Source organism: Plecotus auritus (assembly GCF_963455305.1).
Source record: "Plecotus auritus genome assembly, chromosome: 1".
Lineage (NCBI taxonomy): Eukaryota > Metazoa > Chordata > Mammalia > Chiroptera > Vespertilionidae > Plecotus > Plecotus auritus.
Window position 1 is genome coordinate 62161568 of NC_137770.1, and position 25549 is coordinate 62187116.

At 45.9% G+C, this 25549-nt stretch overlaps 2 protein-coding genes and 1 pseudogene across 6 annotated transcripts in view; 2 read left to right on the forward strand and 1 right to left on the reverse strand.

The window, feature by feature from the left end:
* Positions 1-2642, forward strand: part of GNB5 (G protein subunit beta 5) — a 42957-nt gene extending 40315 nt beyond the window's left edge. For 3 of the 4 annotated variants that reach the window (XM_080644011.1, XM_080644010.1, XM_080644012.1), the window contains one exon: positions 363-2642. In XM_080644011.1, coding sequence (XP_080500137.1) covers positions 363-374 — 12 coding nt within the window. In that variant the 3' untranslated portion in view covers positions 375-2642. Of the gene's footprint in view, positions 1-77 lie in introns of all 4 variants that reach the window. The other variant, XR_013959173.1, reaches the window with a different exon arrangement.
* Positions 2643-4188: 1546 nt separating this feature from the next.
* Positions 4189-10186, forward strand: BCL2L10 (BCL2 like 10). The gene is made up of 2 exons (XM_080644021.1): positions 4189-6428; positions 8836-10186. Exons 1-2 carry the CDS (start codon positions 5997-5999, stop codon positions 8947-8949), a joined length of 546 nt encoding a protein of 181 aa, XP_080500147.1. The 5' UTR covers positions 4189-5996; the 3' UTR covers positions 8950-10186.
* Positions 10187-20316: 10130 nt separating this feature from the next.
* Positions 20317-22479, reverse strand: LOC308248452 (heat shock protein HSP 90-alpha-like; annotated as a pseudogene). The gene has a single exon. The product of its transcript is annotated as a heat shock protein HSP 90-alpha-like (transcript).
* Between the last annotated feature and the right edge of the window lie 3070 nt (positions 22480-25549).

The window sequence follows — 25549 nt, forward strand, 5'->3', positions numbered from 1 at the left end:
TTTGTTCCAGCCCTCCGGTCCAGTTTAAGTACTTATTGTGGCCCTCGAGTCAAAAAGTTTGCCCACCCCTGGGTTAGGGGCATTAGGTCCAAACCTACACCTTTCTCCTCTCAATCCTCAGGGCAAAGCAGACTAGCTGACACACCTGGGCACTAAATCACTGTTCATTCAATGAATGAACAAATGAACAAATGAGTTGCTAAGAGGAAAGTGTTTTGTTTTCTAAGACATGCAAGTGCTCTATTTTGGATGGACTGTGTGTGTGTGTGTGTAAAGAGACTTTGATTTGTCCCTTTAAACTCAGGATTTGTAAGTTGTTAAGTACTAAAGAAACTAACAATTATCTCTTTGTGTCTTTGCAGGTCTGGGCTTAATCGTTTCCTCACAATACACTTTTAGGTACCTGAGGTTAGAATTTGAAATCGCCACATGTCAATAGATCTTACTTCTAGAGGACTTGAGAGTTTATCACAACTTGGCTAAAAGGTCACCAAACATCTCCAATATTACTATTAAAACTACCACCCCTGGAAAAGTACCACTGTCAGCCTTCAGCACTAGGAGAACACCTTCAAGTACAGTGTTGCTGGGGGGTTTTTGTTGTGTGTGTTGTTTTTTTCATTTTGAGCACTTTTAAAATTTATTCGTTTTAAAAATACATATATTTATTGATTTCAGAAAGGGAGGGAGAGGAAGAGAGAGATAAAAATATAAATGATGAGAGAGAATCATTGATCACCTGCCTCCTGCACGCCCCACACTGGGGATTGAGCCCACAACCCCGATCGATGCTCAACCACTGAGCCACGCCAGCCAGGCTAAAATTCATTCATTTTTAAGGTTATTCTTAATTATACTCGGTTCAGCTCATTCAATTACCAACAGAATCCAGCATCTAATGTGTTTCCTATTGCTTCTTTGCATCAGATTTGTATCGGAGCACCTTAGAACCCGGTCGCTGTCAGCATGCGCTGTGACTGGGCCTTCCTCCGGAAGTGCTGATTTCAGTGGCTGTAGGAGGAGGGCCGTGGTAATTAGACAGATTCGCTTTTTTAAAAACGTGTTTTTATTGTAAAAGTGTCTTTCCCAGTCTTGCATCATATTGTCTCGTTTCACATAAAACATTTTAATCTATGTGAACTGTTATAAATGAAGCAGGTGTGCGTAAGATGGACAGAAGGTTTTCTTTATGAATCAGGTGTTGGTGTGAAAGGAGTGTTATCACATGGACAGAACATTTTCTTTCAAGGGAAAAGCTGAACGCTGTTTGTGACACACGCTTCTCAGAGCAACCAAAACGTTTCTGTGTGGGAACACAGGACAGTACACTTAGTGAAAGACCTATCACTAGTATAGACATATGAGGATTAGTGGCATCCCTCAGCCTACAGTGGATCTTGTCCATATCCGTTCTACTCATATTTATTGCATTACGGATGTAATTGCATATGCAAATTAATTGCTAGGTTTCGAAAAATAATGTTTTATATTGAGAAAAAAATAACAAAAAAGATATCTTGTCTTTATGTGAAATTCAGCATTCTTTTTGAAAGATACCAAGTGCTTTGTTACAAGACCCTTTGTTTGTTTTATCTTGTGTCTAAAGGTATAGAGAGGCTTATTCTTTGTTTTAGAAAATGCCTTATTCATCAAGATGGCATGCATTAGGGAAGTAAAAAGTCACCTCAAATTTTAAAAATCACTCCTGGGTGAGGCTTGCCGTTGGCTCCGGTGGTGCCCAAGGGCTGAGTCTGCTGCATCCCCTGGATCTCCGGTCTCCTCTCAGCCCTATTCCCGCCCGGCCCTTCTCCCAGGGCTAGTTCTGGCTCTGCAGGCCCAGCCCCAGGCCCTGCTGCTCTGAGAGGCCCTTCCAGAGTGGGCACAGCCATCGGATAGGCCTGGACCTGGCACCCGTAACCTCGGGGGTGCAGGACCACCCTCAGATCTACTTGGTCAGGTATCATAATGGACCAGTCAGGCCATCTTTTCCACCCGTTTTAAAAAAATAAACAGAATGGTTATATTCAATCATTTGTGAGGGTTTTACTATGCAAGGTAAGAGAGCAATATAAAAGGCTCCCGCTTGCCTCTGAAGAGCCCAGAGGGAAGAAGAGGACATGGTCCCCAGGGGCAGTGTTTCAGCCACCTCCTCTCCCCCACAGAGGACCACCTGGACAAGGGCTCTGGGAAATGGGCACAAGGTCCACCCAGCTGCTGAGGGGCAGGTCCCACAGTGTGTCCACAGAACCCCTGAGCTACACTCCTAGAACATTCCAAACTGCTCCTCGTCTCCTAGCTACGGCATCCCCTACCTCTCTCCCACAGACCCTTGCCTGCCTCTGCACAGCAAATTCAAGCTTTATGTTTGGAGAGGCAGAGCACATCTTCAGTGCAAAATAGTCCATAACTTTCCAATTAAAAAACAACTTTTAGGGCCCTATGGAAATATTCTGTAGAATATTCACCCCGTGGGCAGTAAGCCACCTCCCCTGTAAGTATTTCATCTCACAGTGTGCGCTGTTTAGTATTTATTGATGAAATACTTGGTTGGGAGTATACTACACTATATGGACACTCAAGGGGAAACTCCAAGTAATAAATTGTATTTTGCATATTGAAAATAATACCAAGTGGAGTTTTTCAACCAGTTTGTCTTTTTTTAGAGGACTTGGGGGCAAACTCACCAAACTGATTGTGGTAAAGGAACCCAGTGAATGTGCCCCTGTGTGCATAGCCTTGGACCCCCCTCCCCAGCCAGAGAAAAGAAGTGGGAGGCAGGAAGGGAGTCACCTGAGGAGGTGGGCAGTGATGGGGGTTGATGGGAAAGGCCTGTGACCTGAAACCAGGCAGCTGCTCCGGAAAGACCCAACAGCAGGCACTCCACATCCCCTTTCCTCTTCCTGCCCCTTGGCCTCCTCCACTTCCTTCCCTGGATCTATGTAGCTTAATGGCAGCAAAGGTTGTAAAGGCCTTTGCATTCTGGGCTTTCATAGTTGTTTGGCCAGCTGGCTAGAAGGTGGCACACTGACAATTAGGACTCATCTGTAAACTAGAGGGGGACAGCATGGTGACAAAGGATGTGACCTTAGGTTCAGACCCAGCTCTACCCCTTTTACAGGATATGGGGTATCATCCAAATTTCTCCCAGCCTCAGTGTCCTCATCTATGAAATGGGACAGCACTGAAGTATATTCCTAGCTCAGCCTTGGCACATCTTCAATAGGGTCAATTCCCTGCTTCTGAGTTCTGTCTCTCCACCCGTCCTCCCTTTCCCTTCTCCCTTTCCTGTTACCTTCCTCTCCCTTATCTCTCTCTTCTCCCATCTCCTCCCTCCTCTTCCTATCCCACCTCTCTCCTTGTCTCCTTTCTTGCTCCTCCTCTTCTTCCTCTCTCTCTTCCCTTTCCACCCCGTCCCTCCCTTTTCCCCATTCCTTTCCTTTTTCTTCTGTCTCCTCCCCCCATTTCCTCCCCTCCATAAGCAACCTCATTCAACTATCAAATTAGTAATTATCATCAATTAGAAAACCATCTGGGCCAGGGTTCTCAAAGTTTTTGGTCTTATAATCCCTCTATACTCTTAAAAATTGAAGACCCCAAAGAGCTTTGTGTTTGTGTGGATTATATCTGTCAATATTTATCATTAGTAATTAAAACTGAGAAAATTGTAAAACAAGAAGAGACTAACCCGTTCCACTAGAAAACTCCTGAGAGAATGAGCATTTAAAAAGCCACACATACAAAAAGAAAAGGTATTATTATCATGAAAAAAGTTTTGACCTTGGGGATCCTCAGTTCCGGACCACACTTAGAAAACAGCTGATCTGGGCTAACAAGCTCTTTTCAAGCACCTGTGTGGGAGGCCGCCCTGAGGCCAGGAAGGCCTGGTAAGGAGCTTAGAAAAGGGGGAGGAAGAAAGGAGGGTGATTAGGGGGAGGAGGGCGATTAGGGGGAGGAGGGCGACTAGGGGGAGGAGGGTGATTAGGGGGAGGAGGGTGATTAGGGGGAGGAGGGTGATTAGGGGGAGGAGGGTGATTAGGGGGAGGAGGGCTTAACGAGAAGCTCTCAGAGGAGGCTTTGGGGTGACCACAGGCCCTGTAAGAGAGCCTGGAGAGGCAATGGGAAAGGCTAGAGACCAACTGAGGCCTGTGAACGGCTGAATATCTTTTCAAAGGAGGACACTTGAAACCTGAGTAAGTAAGCCCAGCTGATCGGTTAGAAGATTAACTGAGGTTGGGGTGGGGACCATATCACTTCACCTGGCTTTCCCTCAAGTCCAGGAGAGCTGACTGAGCAGAGAGTTGTAGATCTGCATTTCCCAAAGGTGGCTGCTGGCTCAACAACAGGTTAAAAATACAGATCCTTAGGGCCTAGTATATGAAATGTCCAGAATGGGCAAATCCATAAAGACAGAAAGCAGATTAGTAGTTACTTAGGGCCAAGAGTGGGACGAATGGGAGAGTGACTGCTAATGGATATGATATTTCCTTTGAGGAAATGGAATTACTAGCAGATAATGGTAATGGTCAAAAAACTCTGTGAGTATACTAGAAACCACTGAATATTTTATGAACTTGACCCCAAAGGCAAGTTAAGTAAAGGCAAAAATAAATGAATGGGACTATGTCAAACTAAGAAGCTTCTGCACAGCCAAAGAAACTAACAACAAAACAAAGAGGCAGCCAACCAGATGGGAGATGATACTTGCAAACAGTAGCTCTGACAAAGGTTTAATTTCCAAAATATATAAAGAATTCATAAAACTCAACACCAAACAAACTACCCAATCAAAAAGTGGGCAGAGAACCTGAAAATACACCTCTCCCAAGGAGACACGAACGGCCAATAGATACATGAAAAGATGTTCAACCTCACAGGCAATTAGGGAAATGCAAATCAAAACTACAATGAAATACCACCTCACCTGTTAGAGTGGCCATTACCAACAAGACAAGCAATAACAGGTGTTGGAGAGGTTGTGGGGAAAAGGGAACCCTCATCCAGTGGCGGGGGTGGGGGGTGGGAGTGTAGACTGGTACAACCACTATGGAAAGCAGTCTAGTGATTCCTCAAAAAATTAAGAATAGTTACCATATGGCCCAGCAATCCCTCTCCTGAGTATATACCCCCAAAAAACCCTCAAAATCATGTATTCACAAAGATATATGCATCCCTATTTTTATTGCAGCATTATTCTCAATGGCCAAGGCATGGAAACAACCAAAATGTCCCACAGTGGAGGACTGGATAAAGATGTGGTACATATGCACAATGAAATGCTACTCAGCCGTAAGAAAGGGTGAAATAGCGCTTTTTGCAACAAGATGGATAGACCTAGAGAACGTTATGCTAAGTGAAATAAGTCAGTCAGAAAAAGCTAAGAACCATGTGATTTCACTCATAGGTGGGATATAAAACTGAAACTCGTGAACACAAACAGCAGTGTGGTGGCTGCCAGAGGGAAGGGGGTTGGAGAGAAGATCTGACTTTGGATGGCAGGCAATATACAGATTTTGTAACATAGAAGCCCACCTGAAACCACTATGTTCATGTCAACCAATGTCCCCCCAATCAATTTAATTAATAATTTTTTTTAAAGAAAAGAGTATCTCCCACAGACACCTGGCTGCTTCCGTCCAGTTAAGAGATGCTGATCATCCTCGCCAGTGGAGGCTGTGAGTAGCCTTCGTCAGCCTCTCCTTAAGAGAAGGCAAGCGTCTGCCCAACTTCCCTAACTGTCCCCTCCAGGTTCCTGGGCCCCGCGCCAAGAGCTAGGCCATCATCCCAAAGATGCTCACTCTGCCCTGATGACCGCGTGAATACGTGCACACGTGCACACTGCTGCACCTAGTTTTCGGACCACACAGGTGCTGGTGGGATGCGCATTAAAGGCTCCTCTTGGACCTAGAAAAGCTGCCCCCGGGCGGGGCGGGGCCGGACTGCCCATCCCTGAGCCAGCAGAAGCACGGCCAAGCCTAGAAAGCCGGCGGGGCCAGGCCATGGAGGACCAGTTGAAGTTGCGCACCCTCCGGCTGCTAACCGACTACCTGGAGTACTGCGCCCGGAGGCCCGGCAGCGCCCCGCGCCCGCCATCCTCGCTTGAGGCCGCGGTGGTGCGCTCCCTCGCCTCCCAGATACAGGCGCATTACCAGCTCTCCTGGACCCACTACCGCCGTCCGGGTAACCGCGTGGAGATGGTGGCGACCGCGATGCAGAACCTATTTCGACATCCCCGGCGCCCCAACTGGGGCCGAGTGGTGGCGCTCGTGGCTTTCGCGGGGTTCCTGCTGGAGAGACCGCCGGCAAGCCACACGTGGGCACTGAAGGAATGGGATGCCAGGGTTGACCGGGACTGCCAGAGCCTGGTGACCTTGCTGTGCGCTTGTCTCACAGGGCAGCACCGCACCTGGCTGGAGGCGCAAGGCGGCTGGGTGAGCGGGCGTGGGACCCTGCGCGGAGCGGGTGGGTGTGCGGGGCGGGCATCCCGGGGCAAGCCCACGCAGCTGGCACCCAGAGGGACCTAGGGGCGGCGTCAGACCTTGGGGCGTTCGTTTCAGCGGCACGTTCGGTGTGAATCCCGGTTTTCTTCTCTCTCGGCCTAGTCAAGCTGGCAGAAACCGCCGTTCCTAGACGGCTCTCTTGCTCGCCTGCTCAGGAGCAGCCGCGCAGGACTTAGGTTTGCACACCCTCCGGGTTTAGGATGCGCCCACGTTAGGCCTCGATGCTTTTGGTCACGAGAGATCCCCAAGCTGGTGAAGCCAGCAGTAGGGTGGTCCAGGCCAGGTGAATTCTTCCTCCTGAGCCTAGTTTAAGCACCTCTTTGGAGAAAAGCACACTCATTGACTCCGCAGCTCTGCGGCCTGGAGAGCACCAGCCAAAAACGTTAGAATGAAAAGCCATCCCCTTCTCCCGCCTTCACACCCCTGGTGAGTGTGCAGGGACACCCAGTGGCAGTGCTGACTCAAGGTTCCTTAACTTTAAACGCACTGCACCCTGCCCTCAGTGGGGCACACCTAGGCATCCTGGCTTTCAGCTGTATCTCATTTGGTCTCTGTGGTTTAGGCTAGAGCAGCGATTTTCAACCTTTATCTCATGGCACACATAAACTACTACAATTCTGTCCCACACCTACAATTCTGTCCCAAAAACTACATTACTTTTTGTTTGTTTGTTTTGCCAATCTGACCAAAACAAGAAGGTATAATTTTGATTCACTCACACTGGATAGCTATTCTTATGTTGTCGTTTTTTTTTTATATAATGTAAGGGTAAAGAGGCCAGTGCCGCTGACTAAATAGTTGGGTATTGCATGTTTTAAAAAATCTTGCGGCACACCAGTTGAAAATCGCTGGGCTAGAGGGCCAGGCCCTTGGCCTATAGCTCCCAAATCATGCTAAGGGTCAAATAAAGCGACCATCCTTCAGTAAGAGGGTAGCATATCTCTTGAATTTTGAGCAAGATCCCTGTTTCTTTCCTCTCAACTTTATTGGAGTTGAATCAACGACTGAAGTAACCCAGATTATTGAATAAATAGAGCCAAAACTATTAAAAAACAGCCATTAAAATAATCCAGGGAGCGAGGCAAGACATTGTAGGAAATTTAGCCTCATGTTGGCAGTTTCGTAGTGATGAATTGGGCTCCATTTGTGAAGAATAGGTAGTATCTAAACCAGAACCTTGACTTTGTATGAACAGTTTGGGGTGTTAAGCTTCAATTCCTGCATACTTTGCAGTGTGTGTGTGTGTGTGTGTGTGTGTGTGTGTGTGTCTTCGTCTTCAATCATGGAAACCTGTGAACTCTAAGAACCCCACCTGAGTTGTTTGTCTTAAGTTGTTTGTCGGCAAACTCATTAATCAACAGAGCCAAATATCAACAGTACAACAACTGAAATATCTTTTGAGAGCCAAATTTTTTAAACTTCTTCTAACGCCACTTCTTCAAATTAGACTCGCCCAGGCGAGTCTATTTTGTGGAAGAGCCACACTCAAGGGGCCAAAGAGCCGCATGTGACTCACGAGCCGACTTAAGGCATTTGGCCCCTAAGAGCCCTCTGCTTAGAGGAAATTGATTAAATTGGGAGGAGGGGGGAGGATGGCATTGTTTTTACGCTTTAGCTAATCAACATTAGCAAAGAACTACCTTTTAACATGAAGTCAAAATTTCCAATTGCATAAACGGGGCATGCCCACCACTCTCCCAGATGCTGTTAAAATCTAGAGTATGGACTCCAATTCGCTTTCTCTCCACTTTTCTGAATGGAGCTGCTTGCTGTTTCAGGTGATAACTTTCAACCTAGTGATTTGGCAGTTTCCCAAATGGCATCTGTCCGTTGCTCAGGAAAGAACATAACATATAGGCCTAAGTCAGGAATTTTGTGGGTCAGTTGCAGAACACCGAAATAAAGTGAGCATAATCTCTTTGTGGTAGAAGGTCTTGCCTTCAATTTGTGTTTAAAAAACAAAACAAAAATAATGCAACACTGTGAAGTACAATAAAGTAAAGTGCAGTAAAACTGAGGTATGCCCCATAGGAGTCTGCCTCGCCTTTGGGTTTTGAAAGAAGTGAATCAAAAGAAGAGTAGAGTATTCCTGTTCTACGTGACAACCTGAAGTGTCCCCTATGTCTTTTTCTATCTCCCATAGTGAACTACTTACAATTCAGAACTCATCAAAAGTTCCTATTTGCAGGTTGCCTATTTGGTATTTCCTTTCTTTAAACTTTTAAAATCTAGGAGTTATCTTATTGTTTTCATCTCGAACCTCCTGTGTATTTTACTGAGTTCAAGTTTGGAGCATTACAAAACAATCTAATTTTCCTCTTCTCCCTCCCCCTCGTAGGATGGCTTTTGCCACTTCTTCAGAGCTACACGGTCACGTCGGAGGAAAGCAATGGTTCCGTTTCTTCTGTCATGCCTTACACTAACAATCATAACCTATTTGTGTAAAAAATGAGTTGCAAAATCTTTAACCTATTTCTACCTGCCTACCTGTGACCAGCCAAGCGAATGTGAGATGTGGAAGAACAGAGTAAGGCACCTCCTGAGACATTTTTACCTGCATCCCTATTCGGAGTCCTGTGGTGACAATTCAGCCGGTGCTTTAACACCTGACAAGTACTCAAAGGAGTGTTAGGACAGAGGCACTTGAGTGGCTCTTCCCTGACTGGGGAAAATAGGAATCTAAAGGCTTATTGCTCCAAAGAATTGTAAATGGGAAACCTGGTGCTATATACTGCATTTAGATAAATATAAATATGAGACTCTCATCTATCCACAATTTCATGTGCTGCTCCTGGGTCGGGGGTGAAATGGTGAAATGATATCCAAAGTGCTCCAAGTACCAGGTTAACAAAGAATGTAATAGTAACATCTTCATAAGGAGTTCTTTCTAAAGCCTTTGAAATTGAATTCTCATGTTTCTAGAGTTAATATTAAGAATTTATATTTCTGACTTTAATAAATTGTTAAATGTCTTCAAAGTTTTAATAAATGTATGAATCTTTTAAAAAACCTTAGTTGGTTTTCCTTTGGGATACAATAAGCCTTTATTTTATTCTTAGGAATAACTTGAATTGATGGCAATTTCCTTTTTTATTATCTCTTTAAATACAACATGTACAATTCTTTTTTATTACAGTTGATGTATATACAAGATAATGATTAGACATTTATATAACTTAACTGTTCACCCTGGAAGTTTACTACCCATCTGACACCATACAGTTATTACAATATTATTGATTCTACACACATACACATATATGTATATATATGTGTGTGTATATGTATATATATACTAGTATATATTACTTATGCTGTAATTTACATTCCCATGACTATTTTTATAAGTGGCAGTTTGTATTAATCCCTCCCCTTTTTTCATCCATCCTCCCAAAACTCATCTCACTTGGAAACCATCAGTTTGTTCCCTGTATTTATAATTTTCTTTTTCTCTTTGTCCACTTTTTTTAAATTAAATTATAGCTCACATTAAATACTTTGCATTAGTTTCAGGTGCACAGCATAGTGGTTAGACAATCATAACCTATAAAAAGTGTTCCTCCAGAGAAACCAAGATGGCGGCATAAGGTATACACCTGTACGTGCTGCCTCTCACAACCACACCAAACTACAACTAAAAGACAAAACGTCTATCACCCAGAACCACGGGAAAGCTGGCTGAGTAGAAGTTCTACAACTAGAAGGAAAGAGAAAAGAGCACTGAGACGTGCACAAGCGCGGAAAAGCTGAGGTACGGAGGCGCGCGAATTGGGCTGGCGATTGGCGACTGGGTGCGCTGTTTCTTTCAACCCGAAGGGAGACACAGCTCCCCATCACTCTGAACTCCAGTTTCCAGCAAGACTCTGGGGACCCAGACCCCTACAGGGAGAAGCTGGACTGTCTGCCATCGGAAAATGAGGGTGGCTTTCTTGCAGAGCTGCGCGCAGGAATCATTGTTTACTGCACTGGGGTGCGGGACACGGGGACTTGGAAACGCAGAGACGCAGAGACAGCTGACTGGCAGCCATTGCTGTTTGCCACGCTCTAGTGACTCCCTGAGACCCCACCCCGCCCAATTTATAAACCCACCCAAACTGTGCCCAGCGGCTTTTGCATATAAATGGCCTGCCCTATAGCAGCTTAACCTAACAAACTGCAGCTCTGGTCAGACCAGGAGAAATCTGCAGACCTCGCTGTAGCTCCTGCTGGGTGGCCTCAGACAGTAGCTGACCTGCACACCATTGGAGATCCAGAAGCCAGTGTACCTAGTGGTCAGTGTGAGACGACACCAGATTTCAACTTCTCACATTCATAAGTGACACATTCAAGAGGCAGATTCAGTGAGCACCAAACCCCCACTGAAGCAAGTTCTGCCCCATAAGGGTGTCTCCAGCACAGCAGTTCTTCCATTATACACAGCGGGTCCTCACATCCAATTGGCCTGGAGGTCAATTCCTCCCAGTGTACCAATAGCAATCAAGGCTTAACTACAACAAGACTGTGCACTCAGCCTACAAAGGGGTGCACCAAGCGTATCCACCTCAGGTGATTGGGGAGGCTGAACCACTCCATCAACACAGGGAAGCAGCCAGACTGCAGAGACAAAGAAACATGTCATGAATGAAAGAAATGGAGGAAAGCAAACTACTGGACATAGAGTTCAAAACCACATTTATAAGGTTCCTCAAGAATCTGCTAAAAACCGCTGAGGAACTTAGTGAGACCTTTAAAGATCTTAATGAGAATGCCAAAAAAATGGAAAAGGACCAGTCAGAAATTAAGCATACACTGTCTGAAATAAAGAATAATATACAGAAATTCAACAGTAGATCAAAGGACCCCAAGAATCAAACCAAAGATTTGAAACATGAGGAAACAAAAAACACCCAACCAGAAAAACAAGAAGAAAAAAGAATCCAAAAATATGAAGATAGTGTAAGGAGCCTCTGGGACAACTTTAAGTGTACCAACATCCGAATTTTTGGGGTGCCAGAAGAAGAGAGAGAGCAAAATATTGAAAACCTATTAGAAGAAATAATAACAGAAAACTTTCCCTACCTGGTGAAAGAAATAGACTTACAAGTCCAGGAAGCACAGAGAACCCCAAACAAGAGGAATCCAAAGAGGACCACACCAAGACACATAATTAAAATGCCAAGGGCAAAAGACGAAGAGGGAATCTTGAAAGCAGCAAGAGAAAAACAGTAACCTACAAGGGAGTACCCATACGACTGTCAGCTGATTTCTCAGCAGAAACTATGCAGGCCAGAAGGGAGTGGCAAGAAATATTCAAAGTGATGAACAGCAAGAACCTACAACCAAGATTACTCTACCCAGCAAAGCTATCATTCAGAATTAAAGGGCAAATAAAGAGCTTCACAAATAAGAAAAAGCTAAAGGAGTCCATCACCGCCAAACCAGTATTATGTGTGTGTGTGTGTGTGTGTGTGTGAGAGAGAGAGAGAGAGAGAGAGAGAGAGAGAGAGAGAGAGAGAGAGAAAGAGAAAAGGAGGCACATTTATGTGAGAGATAGACATTGACATTGACCTGCTGCCTCCACATGCACCCAACCTGAGCCATGGATCGAACCTCCAACCCAGGCAAGTGCCCTTGACTGGGAATCCAATCCGTGACCCTTCATTGTGCAAGCAGATGCTCTGACTACTGAGCTACACTGGCCATGGCTTTGTCTCGTTATAACCTTTGTTTTGTTTTGTTTTTAAATATATTTTATTTATTTCATAGAGGAAGGGAGAGGGAATGAGAGAGAAAGATTAATGATGAGAGAGAATCATTGATCAGCTGCCTCCTGCATGCCCCCTGCTGGGGATTGAGCCTGCAACCCCGGGCATGTGCCCTTGACCAGAATCAAACCCAGGACCCTTAAGTCTGCAGGCCAACGCTTTATCCACTGAACCAAACCAGCTAGGGCTATAGTTGATTCTTGATTGCTGTTGACTCTTTTGTGCATAGGGTCAACCCTCAGGCTGGCTGATTGTAAGGACTGACACTGACCACAGTGTATGGCTGCTGTGTGGGTGCTGATCACATAAAACAGAATTCACCCAGAAGGTCTGGTGCTTGTTGAGATCTCCCCTGGGATGTGCCACTTGTGAAGCTAATTGAGTCATACTCTGATGTGGTCATACCCTGCCACTGGGTGTGTTGGTTCTGGAGCCTCTTGGAAGGGACTCCAGTGATATAAGTCATTGTCAGATGCTGCCTGTGACTGGCCTTGGGCTACAAAGCAATCCACAGTTTGTAGCTGCCTCTGCTGGTCCTGGATGTGCATGGGAGGGGCCAAGCTGCACACCAAGCCTGGCTTCCACCAGCACCAAGCCTTGGGTCAGATCAGCAAAAGACCCAAAGCACCCTGAGATCTGCTTCCACCAGCTGGCTTTTGGTTAAATTCAGTCACTGAAAGAGTGTCTAGCAGTTGCATCTGGAAGTTTCTCAGTGAGTCACCAGGTAGCCGAAACCGGTTTGGCTCAGTGGATGGAGCGTCGGCCTGCGGACTGAAGGGTCCGGGTTCGATTCCGGTCAAGGGCATGTACCTTGGTTGCGGGCACATCCCCAGTGGGAGGTGTGCAGGAGGCAGCTGATCGATGTTTCTCTCTCATCGATGTTTCTAGCTCTCTATCCCTCTCCCTTCCTCTCTGTAAAATATCAATAAAATATGTTTAAAAAAAAAAAAAACCAGGTAGGGGTGAATGGCATTCACCAGGTTGATAGAGATTCAACCTCGGCACAAGTACTGGGTCTGAGGCCACTCAACAAAAGTCTCAATGTACACCAAGGACAGCTGCCACCTGCTTGGGGCCTGTGAATCTTTGGTGTGGAGCAGGGTCTCAGGGAGTCATCAGGGTAAGGCCAGTAGAGTTCATCAGGCTAAAACCAATTAGTATTTGGCCATGTGGAGGGAGGGCTCTGTACAGGAATGGTAGCACCAGTTGGGGTGTGCAAGAGGTGGGAGAGAGGAGATGGACCTCCTTGAGAGCCATCCAAGAAAGTCTGCGCCATGAGTCCAGGTTGAGCACAGCCAGAAGCCTCCCCCACAAGGTGCGAGCTTGGCTGGGTAGGGCCACAGGGAGTTGGGAAGCTAGTGCATCTCTTCAGGCTGATGAGGCATAGAGAGGAGTGCTCGACCCAGGAAAGATGGAATTTATGGGCAGTATGGAAGATGGACTCAGCACAAGGACAATGGCCACTATCTCTCTATCCCTCTCCTTGAAACCACAAAAGCCGATCTCTCTCTGTGTATGACTCCAGTCTGCTGAGCCACTGTCTGTCTACTGGAGCCCAGGTTGAGTGCCTGTGAAAGACAATTTGCGTGCTAGCCCTTTAAGAGGGCACCTGGGTTTTTAGCATCCTCCTATCTCTCCCTGGTGGACAGAATCCATGCTGATTTTCACAGCCAGATGTTATATGGCCTCCTCTTCCTGGCACTGGTGCTCTGGACTAGTGAGCCCAGCATGGGGTTGCGATACCCCAGCTCCACAGTGGGGACCCCTTCCTGAGTCTCAATGCAGCACCTGGGTACAGGACCAGCCCTTTTCATATCTACCTCTGCCCTTCCTACCTATGTTTATGTGGTTTCTTCTGTAAATGCTTGATTATAAGACTTCTGTTCAGCTATTTGTAAGACAGTTGCAACTGTCAAAAACCAAACTGTGCGTACTGAATAAAACAAAGCAGAAAGATGAATTTATTGCCAGGCCTTTGCTGTGCCAGCTGGGAAACTCAAGGCAACAGAAACAATGAGTTGCTCCCAGACCAAGGGAGTTTTATGAGGTACATGTGAAAGTTATTTGACTTAGTCAGTTAATTGGTTGCCTAGGGGTCTTCCCTATTTGAATCAGGGCTGCCGAGTCACAGGCACAAGACTCATGAGATGGCACGAACAAACTTGGTATCTTGAGGTTGGAGAGTATCCTCTGCTGACTTCTGGGAAGAGCTGTAAATTCCTATAAGGTTGGGTTAAGCTTCCTTTGTGTGCCTGTGTTGACCTTCTCTGTTTTATCCCTGACATAGAACCAAACTAATTTTTTTCTCCATTTTGATTTGGTTCTGCAAAACCAAGCCCGTTGCTCACATTGACCAAATCACTGCTAACATGCTGGGTTTGGCTGATTTAGCTGAGGAGGTCAGTGTCAATGGTGGTGGCAAACTGCTCCAGATGACAGGCTGAGCAAGCCCTGGAAAGAGTTACAGTTGTTCTTGGTTCTAATAAATTGGTGATTGAAGAAGCTGAGCACTCCACTCATGGTGCTCTGTATGTTACTCACGGTTTAGTGAAGCAGAGAGCTTATCCCAAGAGGTGGTGTTCCAGAAGTAGAGTTGGCACGGAGGGGAGTGCTTGATCCAGAGGGGCGTGTTTGTCTTTGGTTAATTGAATATTCACAAACATTGAGTGGTACTGCATTGGTGTCCTTTGCAGGTGTTATGGAGGCCATCCTCTCTATACTAACTGGTACTGACGGCCTGAATCCCGTTTCTTCAGTAACAGTATTAAGAAACCAGGATGCCCAAAGAGAAAATAACTACAGGCACTAATATCCCAAAGGGTGGTATTTCCACCTTTTGAGGAACTGGTTGTCTAGCCTTTGTTGGTTTCAGCCAGTGAACTGACTGTAGCAACTGAAACCATCCGAAGCATCAGCAAATAATGTGGTAAACACTCAGTAATCTGGATAACTCTGGCGGACTGGCACCATCAATGACACTGACAGTGAGGCTGGGGTCAAAGATCTCCTTGGTGTTCCTTGTTGTCTGGAAGATTGCTTCCTCTATGAATTCCTGGGATCAGTCTTCCATTTGGCATTTGCTTAAAATTATATCGACACAATTTACTGAAAATAATAAATATTTGGTTTCAAAAGTGTGTCTCTCTCCAAGGCCTTCCAGGTCATTATTATGCTTGGCATTTTATGAAACATCTGGACCTGCTGTCTTGACTCATCTTAGGGGCCCTTTCTCTTCAGAACATTTGGCTCTGCCTGTCTGCCCTGTCACAGCACATTCCGCATTGTGACATGATAAACTGAGTTGGTCTTTCATTGCTGTGTATTTTAGGGTGTTTCTCCTCTTACAGGCTGTTGAAAACAAGGTTGCATAGAATTTTTTTGTACATAGCCTTGCACCCATGCATGATTACAGGCTGTGCAAGCCCAGGAAAGAGTTGTAAGAGGGATACCTAGAAATGCCTGATATTCTGAGTCACAGTTTATATGTACTAAAATCTGGCTACCTCACAATTATTATTCAAAATAGGATCTGCCAATCCAAACTTCACAAGGGTAGGGAATGCTTAGCTCCTTACATACTTGCTGGTGTTAATTCATCCTAAATTTTTGCCTCTATGGCTTTTGGAGTTTGGGTCTTCTTTGTCATCCTTGTCCCAACATTATAAATAAAGTATTCTATTTTCTTGGTCACTGATCCATTCTGGAATTCATTTAGTGTAGTGTGAAGTGGGACTTACTTCTTCTGAGAGAAGAATCAGGGTAGGTATTTCAGCATTGCTTATAGAATACCTATTTTTCCCCTACTGACTTGACTATATGCTCTAGTTAGTTGGCTTACCTTTCCCTCTACCAATAGCACTTTGTCTCAATTACTATATGTTTATAGTATGTTTGACTATCTGGTGGTATAAGTCTTATCTCCTCCCCCACTGTTCTTTTTTAAAATTTTCTTGGCTATTTTTGTGAATTGTTTAAAGTAAATTTTAAAAACCAGTTTATAAAGAATCCATTAAATAAACATAGCTTTAGGATTTTTATTAGGGTCGGGTTGGATTACACATCAATTTGGAAATAAGCAGTATCTTTACAATATTGTGTCTTCTAAGAACACAAACTGCTGATCCATTTATTTAGTTCTCTTATGATTTTCATCATATAGGTCCTATGTTCTTGTTGAGGGTATTCCAACTCTTTGAGTTCTGTTGCTATTGGGAATGGAATCTGGAGCGGCTGTTTTGCCTTCCCAGAAGCCCTTTCCCTTGACACCTCCCTTTTCTTATGGGAAACTCCTCCTCCTTTGTTGTTAAGCCATCTGGCTCTGGTGGAGTTGACTTCTCCGCACTTTGCCCCACTCCAAGATCAGGAACATGACCCAGACCTGGCCTAACAGAGCCCATCCCTAAGTGAAGTTAACAGGACCCAATTCCAGGACCCAGTTCTGCTGGGGTATCTCCACTGCACAGAGAGCCTGCCTGGAAGAGAAGACCTCCCTGAAGCACAGAGGTCAGAGATTTGGGTGGGACGGACTGTGGAGAAACAGTTCAGGTGTGTGACATTTCGGAAGTCACACAATGTGGCTGAACCTAAAGATACTTGGGACTCAAATTTCCTTTTCTTCGTAAACTGATTTATTTTTCTTTTGAATTTGTCTGTATTTGCCATAACCTTTTAAAGCAGAATGTGACTAGAGCACTACACTTCTATTCACAAAACTTGCTCTGAGTTACTTTCAAACGGCTTTACAACATGCGTAGGTAGCTTGTATTTCTGCTATGCTAAACAATTTTTTTCTTTGAAGACAAACCCTATGGATAGTTACTACCATCATGTTGGTCAGCTTAGCATACTAACTTCTAGAGGCCGTACATGCAATTGATAACTACAGGGGATGTTAGGCTTAAAAAGCAGATCTTAAGGGATGAAGGTTGTTTTAACCACGCATCTCAGAACACTTTAGCAACAAAAGATTCAGTCTACTTAGGAATCTGCTGAGAGATAAACACTTCAGACCACAAAGCTAACAAACATTAGGCTACATGTATCTTACAACAGACATAACCCCACTAGAGGCCCAGTGCACAAAATTTGTGCACGGGGGGGCAGGTCCCTCAGCTCGACCTGTACCCTCTCGCAATATGGGACCCCTCGGAGGATGTCCGACTGCTGATTTAGGCCCGATCCTGCAGCAGGATCGGGCCTAAACCGGCAGTCGGACATCCATCTCGCAATCCAGGACCACTAGCTTCTAACTGCTTGCCTGCCTGCCTGATTGCCGCTAACCACTCTGCCTGCCTACCTGATGCCCCTAACCACTCTGCCTGCCTGCCTGATGCCCCTAACTGCTCACCTGCCTGCCTGATCACCCCTAACCACTCTGCCTGCCTGCCTGATCACCCCTAACCACTCTGCCTGCCTGCCTGATCACCCCTAACCACTTGCCTGCCTGATCATCCCTAACCACTCTACATTCCTGCCTGATTGCCCCTAACAGCTCGCCTGCCTGCCTGGTCACCCCTAACCACCTCTGCCTCAGCCCCTGCCACCGGGGCTTCATCCAGAAGGATGTCCAGAATGACATCCCGAAGGTCATTTGGCTATCCGGTCTAATTAGCATATTACGCTTTTATTATTATAGACTAGAAGCCCAGTGCACGAAATTCATGCACAGGGTTGTGGGGGGGTGTGTCCCTCAGCCCAGTATGCACCCTCTCCAATCTTGGATCCCTCTCACAATCCAGGACTGCTGGCTCCTAACTGCTCGCCTGCCTGCCTGCCTGATTGCCCCTAACCGCTTCTGCCTGCCGGCCTGATCACCCCCTAACCACTCCCATGTCAGCCTGATCGACACCTAACTGCTCCCCTGATGGCCCAATTGCCCCTAACTGCCCTCCCCTGCCAGCCTGGTCACCCCTAACTGCCCTCCCCTGCCACCTGGTCGCGCCTAACTGTCCTCCCCTGCAGGCCTGGTCAACCCCAACTGCCCTCCCCTGCAGGCCTGGTCACCCCCAACTGCCCTTCCCTGCTGGCCTGATCACCCCTAACTTCCCTCCCTTGCCAGACTGGTTGCCTCTAAATGCCCTCCCCTGCAGGCCTGGTCACTCCCAACTGCTCTCCCCTGCTGGCCCGGTCACCCATAACTGCTCTCCCCTGCTGGCCTGGTCACCCCCAACTGTCCTCCCCTGCAGGTCTGATCACCCCAACTGCCCTCCCCTGCTGACCTGGGTCCCCCCAACTGCCCTCCCTTCCAGGCCTGGTCCCTCCCAACTGCCCTCCCTGCTTGCTTGATTCCCCCCAACTGCCCTTCCTTTCAGGCTTGGTCCCTCCCGACTTCCCTCCTCTGCAGGCCCAGTCACCCCCAACTGCCCTCCCCTTCTGGCCTGATTGCCCACAACTGCCCTCCCCTGCCAGCCATCTTGTGTCTACATGGGGGTGGCCATCTCTGACCACATGTGGGTGGCCATCTTATGTGTTGGAGTGGTGGTCAATTTGCATATTACCTCTTTATTATATAGGGCTAGAGGCCTGGTGCATGAAATTCGTGCGGGGGGGGGGGAGGGTGTCCCTCAGACCTGCATGACCCTCTCCAGTCTGGGACCCCTCAGGGGATGTCTGACTGCTGGTTTAGGGTTAGGGTTAGGATTTAGGGTTAGAGTTAGGGTTAGGGTTAGGGCTAGCGTTTGGGAGTTAGTTTTACGGTTATTGTTTAGGGTTAGGGTTAGAGTTAGGGTTAGGGTTTAGGGTTAAGGTTAGGGTTAGGGTTAGTGTTAAGGTTTAGGTTTAGGGTTAGGGTTAGGGTTAGGGTAAGGGTTTATGGTTAGGGTTAGGGTTTAGGGATAGGTTTAGGTTAGGGTTAAGGTTAAGTTTTAGGGTTAGGGTGTTGTTTTAGGCTTAGGGATTTTGTTTAGGGTTAGGGTTAGGGTTAGGTTTTAGGGTTAAGGTTAGGGTTTAGGGTTAGATTTAGGGTAAGGGTTTAGGGTTAGGGTTAGGGTTAGAGTTAGGGTTAAGGTTAGGGTTCTTGTTAGGTTTTAGGGTTAGGGTTATGTTTTAGGCTTAGGGTTTGGGGTTAGGGTTAAGGTCAGGCTTAGGTTTAGAGTTAGGGTTAGGTTTTATGTTTAGGGTTTGATTTTAGGTTTAGGGATTGGGGTTAGAGTTAGGTTTAGGGTTTAGGTTTAGGTTTTAGGGTTAGGGTTAGGTTTAGGGTTTGGGTGTTAGGGTTGGGTTTAGGGTTTAGGTTAGGGTTGTGGTTAGGGGTTAGGGTTAGGGTTAGGGTTAGTTTAAGGTTTAGGTTTAGGGTTAAACAGGCAGTCAGACATCCCTCTCACAATCCAGGACCACAGGTTCCTCACCGCTCAGCTCCCTGTCTGCATGATTGCTCCTAACCATCTCTGCCTGCAGATTACCCCCTAAGTGGTCCCCTGCTCCCCTGCCAGCCCGATCACCCCCAACTGCCCTTCCCTGCTCCCCTGCCAGCCTAATCACCCCCAACTTCTCTCCCCTGCCAGCCTAATCACCCCCAACTGCCCTCCCCTGCCAGCCTAATTGCCCCCAAGTGCCCTCCCCTGCCAGCCTGATCGCTCCCAACTGCTCTCCTCTGCCAGCCTGATTGCCCCCTAACTGCCCTCCCCTGCCAGCCTTATCACCCCCTAACTGCTTGCTCCCCCACGCCAGCCTGATCTCACCCCTAACTGCTTGCTCTCCTGCCGGCCTGATCACCCCTAACTGCTTACTCCCCTGCCAGCCTGATTGCTCCTAACTGCCTCTGCCTAGGCCCCCCGCACTGTGGCTTTGTCCAGAAAGAAGTCGGGTGTCCAGAAGATGTCCGGTCACCTGGTATAATTAGCATACTACCCTTTTATTAGTATAGATTCTGTTAAAACAGGCCAACATGGAAGTAGGAAAGAAAAAAGAGCTCAGCTTCAGTGCCTGAAGTATCATACATGTAGGGGGGAAAGAATCTCGGTCTTTAAGTAGTTGCCATGCCATACATATTTTTAAAATGCTAACAAAAATAAAGTCCTTAAAAATATATTATCCAAGGGAATGAAGGTAAAGTATTGAACACGTGTGCAGGTGTCTTAGTCTATTTCCTTCATGCCTGAGGTGTCATCTCCTTCCAGGGGTGACATCTCTTCGGTCACAGCAGCACTGCTCTCGTCAGCAGTGGGGTCCTCTTCATCGATACCAAAACCAAGTTTGATCATCCTGTAGATCCTGTTAGTGTGTGTCTGGGGGTCTTCCAGATTGAAGCCAGAGGACAGGAGTGCAGTCTCATAGAGCAGGCTGGCCAGATCCCTCACAAACTTGTCATTCTTGTCTGCCTCCACCTTCTGCCTTAATGTCTCGATGATGGAATGGTCTGGGTTTACCTCCAGGTGTTTCTTTGCTGCCATGTAACCCATTGTTGAGTTGTCTCTCAGGGCTTGAGCCTTCATGATTCTCTCCAGGTTTGCTATCCAGCCATATATGCTTGTGACAATGCAGCATGGGGATGTCACCAATTAGTTTGATACGACCATCTTTTCTACTTTTTTCTCCAAGATATCCTTCATGATTTTACACAGTTTTTCAAACTTGTTTTTTCTCTCTTCCTGTTTCTTTTTCTCTTCTTCATCTTCTGGAAGTTCCAAGCCCTCTTTGGTGACTGACACTAAAGTATTCCCCTCAAACTCCTTCAGCTGCTGCACACAGTACTTATCAATAGGCTCGATCATATAGATAATTTCTAGGCCATGCTTCCGAAGACGCTCCACAAGGCCAAGTTAGCAACCTAGTCCTTGGTCTCACCTGTGATGTAGTAGATATGCTTCTGGTTCTCCTTCATTCTTGTGAGTAGTCTTGAGGGAGACTATTTCATCACCAGAAGCAGATGTGTAGTATCTTAACAGCTCTGAGAGCTTCTTCTGATTTTGAGAATCTTCATGAATTCCTAGCTTAATATTTTTAGAGAACTGTTCATAAAATTTTTTGGAGTTCTCCTTATCTTCTGCCAATTCATTGAAGAGTTCTAAGCATTTTTTTTACCAAATTCTTTCTGATAACTTTCAAAATTTTGCTTTGTTGCAACATCTCACGGGAAATATTTAGAGGGAGATCCTCAGAGTCCACCATACCTCTAATGAAGTTCATGTGTTTAGGAATCAGCTCCTCAGTTATCCATGATGAAAACTGTGAACATACACCTTAATATTGTCCTTTTTCTTTCTGTTTTCAAACAGGTCAAAGGGAGCACGTCTTGGGACAAAAAGAAGGGCTCTGAATTCCAACTGTCCTTCAACTGAAAAATTCTTCACTACCAAGTGATCCTCCCAGTCATTAGTCAGGCTCTTGTAGAACTCCCCATCTTCTTCACTAGTAATGTCGTCGGGATTTCTGGTCCAAATTGGCTTTGTTTTGTACAATTCTTCTCGATCGATGTACTTCTCATTGATCTTCTTTTTCTTCTTCTTGTCACCACTATTCTTTTCTTCTTCCTCTTCGTCAGAACCAACATCTTCGATTTCAGGCTTGTCCTCGGGCTCCTTTTCTTTTTCTTTCTCTTCCTTTTCTTTGGCCTCATCATCACTGACTTCATTTTCACATTCCTTCTCCACAAAAAAGAGTAATTGGGTAGCCAATAAATTGAGAGTATTTCTTAATGCTTTTTTTGATCCTTCTCTCCTCCAAGTTCTCAGTCTGGTCCTCTTTTAGGTGCAGGATAACTTTTGTTCCACGACCCATGGGTTCCCCTATGTCAGTCCTAATTGTGAACGATCCTCCTGCATACGGCTCCCAGGCATACTGCTCATCATCGCTGTGTTTGGTGATCACAGTCACTTTCTCAGCAACCAAATAGCCTGAATAGAACTCGACATCAAACTGGCCAATCATAAAGATAATCTACACCAGCCTGCAAAGCTTCCACAAATGCTTTGGTCCCAGACTTGGCGATAGTACCCAGGTTATTGATCAAATCACCTTGGTCATTCCAATTCCAGGGTTCGGTCTTGCTTGTTTGGAATGAGATTAATGTGCAGCTCTTTCCCAGAGTCTAGTTTACTGGCATCTGTCAAACTTTCATATCTAATCTTGTCCAGAGCATCTGATGAGTTTGAAATAAGCTCCTTCAGAAAGATCTCTTTATGCGGGTATAAAGTATTGGTGATCAGTGACATCAACTGGGCAATTTCTGCCTGGAAGGCAAACATCTCCACTTCCTCCTCCTCCGCTGGCTGGTCATGGGTCTGGGTTTCCTCAGGCATCTTGGCTTAAGGGTCTGCAAGGGCTCCGCAGCAGCACAGCACGAGGACACAGAATCAACTCTCTATGTAAACTGATATTTTATTGCAAGTGAAACTCAATTCATTCCTGAGTCAGAGAATCAATTTTCACTGTTACATTCATTATTTTGTTATGGATGCTATAAAAAGAAATTTAATAGAGATTCTAAATCGATTTTTGAACTCTCATTAGCTCTAACGTTTCTTTCCCAATATTCATATCTCACTTTCTTTTTCTTGGCTAATTGTATATGTTAGTGAATGGTAGTGATAGTTGTCTTCGATCTACCAGGAATCACCTTGATTTCTAGTCTGTTGATGGCCTTCTTGTCATTGAGCATTTCTTTTTTTATCACTTTAGCATTTTAGGAGGGAGAAGTTTTGGAGTCTTTGCTCAGACTACAACTTAACCTAGGATCTCTCAGGTTCTTTGAGTAAACTAAGGATAGACACACCTGTGTTAATCCTCTGCAGCAAAAAAACAACAACAAACACACACACACACGCACACACACACACACACACACACACACACACACACAAAACAATATCTTGAAGGAGAGCTTCATTGATGGTGCTTAGCAATGCAGCTTTCCAGTTTGAGGGAGTGTTTTGACTCGAATCTAGCCACAAGAGGAAGAAATAGTTTTCCCATGTGGAGATCTTGTCATTGTCTTTAGCTTGTGGATGCTTGTTCCACAAGCTAAGTGTTCAGTGCTCAGAAGAGGAAGATGATGAACATGGTGTAGCACAGATCAACATGACAATGCAAGGCACTCTTGGAATGCTGGGTTGAAATACATTTTCTAGTTATTCTTACCCATCAGCCTGTAAAGAATTGGTTCCCTCAGGTTTATGCCTCATAACCTATCCCTCCCTTGTCTACTTGGATTGATGGTATGTTTGCTATTATCTTCTCTCAACTTTTTCTTGGCATTTTTAGCTTCTAGCAGAATACTTTCAGATAAATGCTGTTTGCTTCCAACTCATCAATTTTTTTTCCAGTTGTACTTTGCCTATAAACTTGGGGTCCTTTTGGAACCCCCTTTCCCTACATACACACACCCAGTATCCCTGTTGCTTTTTTCAACCCACACTGCTATCACTTCCAGGATGGATTCTTTTCTTCTATTAATGAGAATGTTCTTCATTCTTCCTCTAGAAGCCCTTCCCTGTCCCATATTCCTTTATTATCTTAAAACCTCTTTGGACCACTTTTCATCTTTACAGACATCAAATCCTACAACTCTGCTATGTGGAGTAAGAAGTAAAATACTTCACAGGGCCATATCCTTGTTCAAAAATCTTTTTTTTTTTCAATTACAGTTGACATCCAATTTACTAGTTTCAGGTGTACAACATAGTGATTAAACATTTATATACCTTATGAACTGATCACCCTGATAAGTTTATTACCCATCTGACACCATACATAGTTATTACAATATTATTGACTATGCTTTACATTTTATGAACTTGACCCCCTGATGGTTTTTATTTATTTTTTAATTAAATATATTAGTGACATTGGTTGACATGATCATATAGGTTTCAGGGTGGGTTTCTATGTTACAAGATGTGTATATTGTACCATATGGCCACTGCCCAAAGTCAAATCTTCTCCTGCCACCATATATTAGGACCCTCTTTATCCCCAACCCTCTTCCTTCTGGCAATCAACACACTGCTGTTTGTGTTCACAACTTTCAGTTTTATATCCCACATATGAGTGAAATCATATAGTTTTTAGCTTCTTCTGACTTATTTCATTTAGCATAATGTTCTCAAGGTCTATCCATGTTGTTGCAAATGGCACTATTTCATCCTTTCTTATGACTGAGTAGCATTTCATTGTGTTTATGTACCACATTTTCTTTATCCAGTCCTCTATCACAGGACATTGGGTTGGTTGTTTCCATGTCTTGGCCATCATGAATAATGCTGCAATGAACACAGGGGTGCATATATCTTTGTGAATACATGATTTTGAGGATTTGGGGGGGTATACTCAGGAGAGGGATTGCTGGGCCATGTGGTAGTTCTGTTCTTAATTTTTTGAGGAACTGCCAGACTGCTTTCCATAGTGGTTGTACCAGTCTACACTCCCACCAGAAATGAACAAGTGTTCCCTTTTTTCCACAACATCTCCAACATTGTTATTACTTGCCTTGTTGATAATGGCCACTCTAACAGGTGTGAGGTGGTATCTCATTATAGTTTTGATTTGCATTTCCCTAATTGCCAGTGATGTTGAACATCTTTTCATATATCTATTAGAGGCCCGGTGCACAAAATTCATGCATGGGGGGGGCTGTCCCTCAGCCAAGCCTGCACCCCCTCCAATCAGGGACCCCTCGAGGAATGTCCAACTGCCCGTTTAGGCCCGATCCCAGTGGTATCAGGCCTAAACGGGCAGTCAGACATCCCTCTCACAATCCAGGACTGCTGGCTCCCAACTGCTTGCCTGCCTACCTGCCTGATTGCCCCTAACTGCTTCTGTTTACAAGCCTGATCACCCCGTAACCACGCCCCTGCCAGCCTGATCGATGCCTAACTGCTCCCCTGCTAGCCCAATTGCCCCTAACTGCCCTCCCCTGCTGGCCCAGTCACCCCTAACTGCCCTGTCCTGAAGGCCTGATCACCCCCAACTGCCCTCCCCTGCAGGCCTGGTTGCCCCCAACTGTCCTCCCCTGCAGGCCTGGTCGCCCCCAACTGCCCTCCCCTACAGGCCTGGTCCCCCCCAACTGCCCTCCCCTGCAGGCCTGGTTGCCCCCAACTGTCCTCCCCTGCAGGCCTGGTCACCCCCAACTGCCCTCCCCTACAGGCCTGGTCCCCCCCAACTGCCCTCCACTGCAGGCCTGGTCCCCCCCCCCCCCCCGCAAATGCCCTCCCCTGTTGGCCTGGTTGCCCCCAACTGCCCTCCCTTTCAGGCCTGGTCCCTCTCAACTTCCCTCCCCTGCTGACCTGATCGCCCACAACTGCCCTCCCCTGCCAGCCATCTTGTGGTGGCCATCTTGTGTCCACATGGGGGTGGCCATCTTTAACCACTTGG

What these genes read in the sequence shown, in the direction of transcription:
- BCL2L10 (XM_080644021.1), top strand. Translation starts at nt 5,997, where the DNA reads ATGGAGGACCAGTTGAAGTTGCGCACCCTCCGGCTGCTAACCGACTAC. An exon ending in TGGAGGCGCAAGGCGGCTGG is followed by an intron (nt 6,429 to 8,835) that starts GTGAGCGGGCGT and finishes TCCCCCTCGTAG; the next exon opens with GATGGCTTTTGCCACTTCTT.